The 4329-nt window shown below is 39.2% G+C and overlaps 1 protein-coding gene across 1 annotated transcript; it reads left to right on the forward strand.

Annotated features, from left to right (window-relative positions):
• The first annotated feature begins 2785 nt into the window (after window positions 1-2785).
• LOC103397528 (kinesin-like protein KIF24) lies at window positions 2786-4219 on the forward strand. Its single transcript, XM_025053286.1, has 4 exons — window positions 2786-2936; window positions 3044-3141; window positions 3234-3446; window positions 3525-4219. Exons 2-4 carry the CDS (start codon window positions 3131-3133, stop codon window positions 3691-3693), a joined length of 393 nt encoding a protein of 130 aa, XP_024909054.1. The 5' UTR covers window positions 2786-2936; window positions 3044-3130; the 3' UTR covers window positions 3694-4219.
• Window positions 4220-4329: the final 110 nt, after the last annotated feature.

Below are 4329 nucleotides of genomic sequence, written 5' to 3' on the forward strand. Positions count from 1 at the left end.
TCAGGAATGAGGTCATTAGAGGGACAACACAGACAGGAAGGTTTGGAGAAAAAGCTAGAGAAGCCAGATTGAGATGGTTTGGACATGTGCAGAGGAGGGACAGTGGATACATTGGTAGAAGAATGTTAGAGATGGAGCTACCAGCTACCAAAAGGGACAAAGCTGAAAGAAAAAGATGTCATACATATATTTGCATATATACGTGTGTGTTGTTGTTGTTTTACTGTTTTTTCTTCTTCCTATTTGATTATTAATGATACTAAAAGAACCTGGAAAACTGTGTGAATTTGCTGTCCAGCATAACAGTAACAAAATAATAATATATTAATTTAAAATGTAATTGAATGTAATTAAATAATTGAATATATATTTAATATTAATATTATTAATATAAACCTTTAAATTGCACTAATTAGAAATGGTTCATTGAAATGTTGGTGCAAAAAAGATGCACAATAAAAAAAATCTATTCTATTCTGAACACAGCCAAAAATCTTTTAGGGGATGTTCGGAATTTTCTTTTTCTTTTTTTATCTAAAGAAAATATGGTTTATTTGCACTGGGGATGTTGATGTGAGGCATTTGTGGCACAGTTGGTGAGCCTTACCTCATGTATGCATATGAAGGGGCTCAGACAGTAGTTCTGCATGGCAGAGCTGTTGCAGCTGTCTGTAAATCCACTGCAGAATCCAAAGAACCAACAGTTGCTTGGCCGTGGCTGCTATATTTATCATGTTTGCTATGACACAGAAATGTGTGACACGACTGCACTGTGCTGCTTACTGAGCAAGTGTCAAATATCAGTAATGTCCCAGCTTCCTGTGTTTTGCATATCCACCACAACAGTACAGTGGGGTAGTAATGACACAGTGACCGCCCAGTGGCCATCGGCAGAAGTCACTGTGGGAAGAAGAACATTGTCGTGCTCACAGTGACTTGGAGTGCGAACTTTTCAATATATTCTAGATATGAGTTTCAACAGCATTCATACAACTGTACAGCCAATTTCACACACATCACACACAGCTTTTGTTAACCACTTCATGGACAGACTCAACCCACATGTCTTGCAGGTTTAGAGGAGTAAGGAAGAAGAGCATTAAGAGATAAAAAAAATGAAACTGTGCCTTGACGAGTGTCTGAGGGCAGTTGGCCTTCTGCATCACTTAGCCAGGTAAACACACTCACACACACAGGCCTTAAAGACACACTTGACATGATTCTCCTGTGGCTGACCTGCTCTCTGTTTTTGTTGTCCTGTCAGATTTACTTCTATGGGAGTTTGCTGTGCTCCACATCTTTCTGCACTGACCATTGAGGACTTTCCCATCCTGGGAATCCGCTCTATCGATAGGGGTTAGACTCTCTTCAATCTAATCCAAATGGTCAAAAATCTCGATCTTGAATATGATTATGCTGCTAATGCCGATGCTGAAGGCTCAGTGGATGATGATTACCTGGACCATGATAATGACATATGTGATGATAAGCAGAAGATTGGAGCGTCAGTTCAGTTGCATTCAACTGCCTTTGACAGACCATTACATGTTTGCAGACGCCTGGATTTCAGTAGTGAAACTATTGACTCTCATCAGAAACTGCTCTCTCATCCCATAGATGGTTGTGGTGGTCAATATAAAAATGGCATCCCCCCTGGGAGTGCTGTGGTATGTGGCTGCAGAGGCAACAATAACCACAGGACTGTTGAACATAGTGGTTCATTGAATCATCACTTCACAGCTGAAGCCAACAAACCAAACCTTATAGATGGATTTACTCTGCACAACTCCTCGCTGTTATTATCAACAAAGCATTTGTCAGGCCACCAGCAGAAATGCAGGTCTGGACTTGTGGCAGCACAAACATTTGGGCTCAAAGGCAAGGAAATATCATCCAAGAAGGAATTTTTTTATTCAGAAAAAAGCAGCAATGGAGCTTATGGATTCATGACTAAACCACGACTTATCTATGAATCAAAGATAGCAGCTGGCTACAATTATGGACTACTACAGAGTTCTACTGCTGCAAAAAAAAAGTAAGTTATGGAGGTTTGTGTTGTCATCAGTCCTAAGGTGATTGGGGTGCAAGAAAATATTGATACACTGAAATTTTGCGATGTTTCATTTCACAGTACTGTATTGATATTCTACAGCACTAAATATAATTGTTATTAACAGTTAACCTGCAAATATTCTTGGCGTTGGTTATATGGGCGTTTATTCCTTCTGTAGTGATTACAAATGTAGATTGCTCTTTTATTTTAGGACCTGATGTTAAACATGTAAAAGCATTGTGTTTACTATACTGACAGTATTCCTACAATTAAAAAAAAGTCATCATGCTTGTAGTATTGCAGTATATCACTGTTATCATATCGTTGCTGTTGTATCAGTATACATATGGTATTGCCTGGTTCTTGCCAATACACACTGCTATTTGGTTCCATAGTGTTGCAGGGCAGGGGCAGCATGTTGCAACAGATCTGCTGTTAACACAGGATTTCCCAAATAAGGGATCAATAAAGTTCAAATTATTATTATTATTATTACTATTATTAGAGGAGCAACTATGGCCCATTAAATATAGTTGCTGATAAATTGCCTTTATTAAAAGTCCAGGTAAGAGCAGTTCGAGTTAGCACAATAACCTGGATGACTGAAAACAGTTAAAGACTTTTGCATAGATAATGAATCCTGAATGGCCTGAATGTTATTATTATTATATAATTTGAATATGAACTTTACAGTTTTGCACCCATTAATGAAGTCTCTCTGTGAGTGTAGAAGACAAGAAGGACAACAGCGTGTGAGAAAAAGGCCACTAACGAGTGCAGAGAGCAGGAGAGGAGAAACAGATGTTGTGACAGCCCTGAGTGGAGAGTGTGTTATTGCCACGAATGCAAAGAAGCTGTGGATCTCACACAGTACATTTTACAGGTAAAAGTCCAGGAGAGACATTTCTTCAATTTGTTGCCATACTTTCACTTTTTGTCTTCTTGGATTTAAAGATCTCCTACAGCCAATGTCTTTTCTCATTTTTACAGCACAGATTCTACTTTGACCAGGTTTTTGGAGAAGATAGCTCCAACGAGGAAGTTTATCAGAGTGCAGTGTTTCCTCTGGTTCAGCACATGCTGAGTGGGTAGGTCAGCAGTGTTTATATAAAATTCCTGTCTGAATTTGTTTCTGTGACTCCGTGTATCCTTATATTTCATTTGCTCTGTGTTCACCCAGAGGTAAGGCAACTTGTTTTGCATATGGCCAGATGGGTGCAGGGAAGACTCATACCATGTTGAGCTCATCCACAAAGATGCCAGGGTTGTATGCACTGGCAGTGCGGGACATTTTTAAACACCAGTCCACCTCTCAAACACTCACTCTGGTGTATGTTAGTTTCTTTGAGATTTACTGCGGTCAGCTGTACAACCTGTTGGACCGAAGAAAAAGGTACTACATACGGAACCTATATAGAAGAATTATTGTAATATTTTTTTGCATCTTCTCACTCTTTTCATCTGTCCACAGGGTATATGCCAGAGAGGATGGACAGAAGGTGGTTCACATCGCTGCTCTGCGGGATGTCAGGGTGGAGTCGGTCAATTCAATGCTGGAGGTTTATCTCTTCTTATTGCCATATAGGACAATCAAGAGCCGGTGCTATTTACATGAAATCATCAACCCATGTCACACATGACATCTTATTATGCTTTATCATGTTGTTTTTAGGATTAAGATTAAAAAGTCCTTTATTAGACTCACAGTGGGGAAATTGCAGTTGAGTTAATAAATAAATTATTGAAGATAATAATTACAGAGAAACAAAGACTGTACATAATGAGTTAAACAAGTTCACATATTACGATTTTTAGCATTAACTGAAATTAAACAGGTGAGCGACATTCCACGTGGAATATTGCACATATCTTTGCTATAACATAAGTTAATGCTAGTTATACAGTTATTGCACATATACAGTTTTAGTATGATGTATTGATGACTACATATCCTAATCACCTCACTCTCTGTCTCTGGTCTCTCTGTCCTCCTGTCGCCTCCTTCATCTTGAAAAGGTGATTTCTCACGGCAGTGAGGAGCGCACACAGGGAGCAAGTGGAGCAAATTCACTTTCTTCTCGTTCTCACGCCTTGCATAAAATTCAGCTTAGAAATCCAAACCAGCAGACAGCTGGCATGTATGTACACCATATTACCAAAAGTATTGGCTCACCTGCCTTGACTCATACTATGAACTGAAGTGCCATCCCATTCCTAACCCAGAGTTCAATATGATGTCGGTCCACCTTTTGCAGCTATTACAGCTTCAACTCTTC

Source organism: Cynoglossus semilaevis, chromosome Z (genome assembly GCF_000523025.1).
Source record: "Cynoglossus semilaevis isolate Cse_v1.0 chromosome Z, Cse_v1.0, whole genome shotgun sequence".
Classification (NCBI taxonomy): Eukaryota; Metazoa; Chordata; class Actinopteri; order Pleuronectiformes; family Cynoglossidae; genus Cynoglossus; species Cynoglossus semilaevis.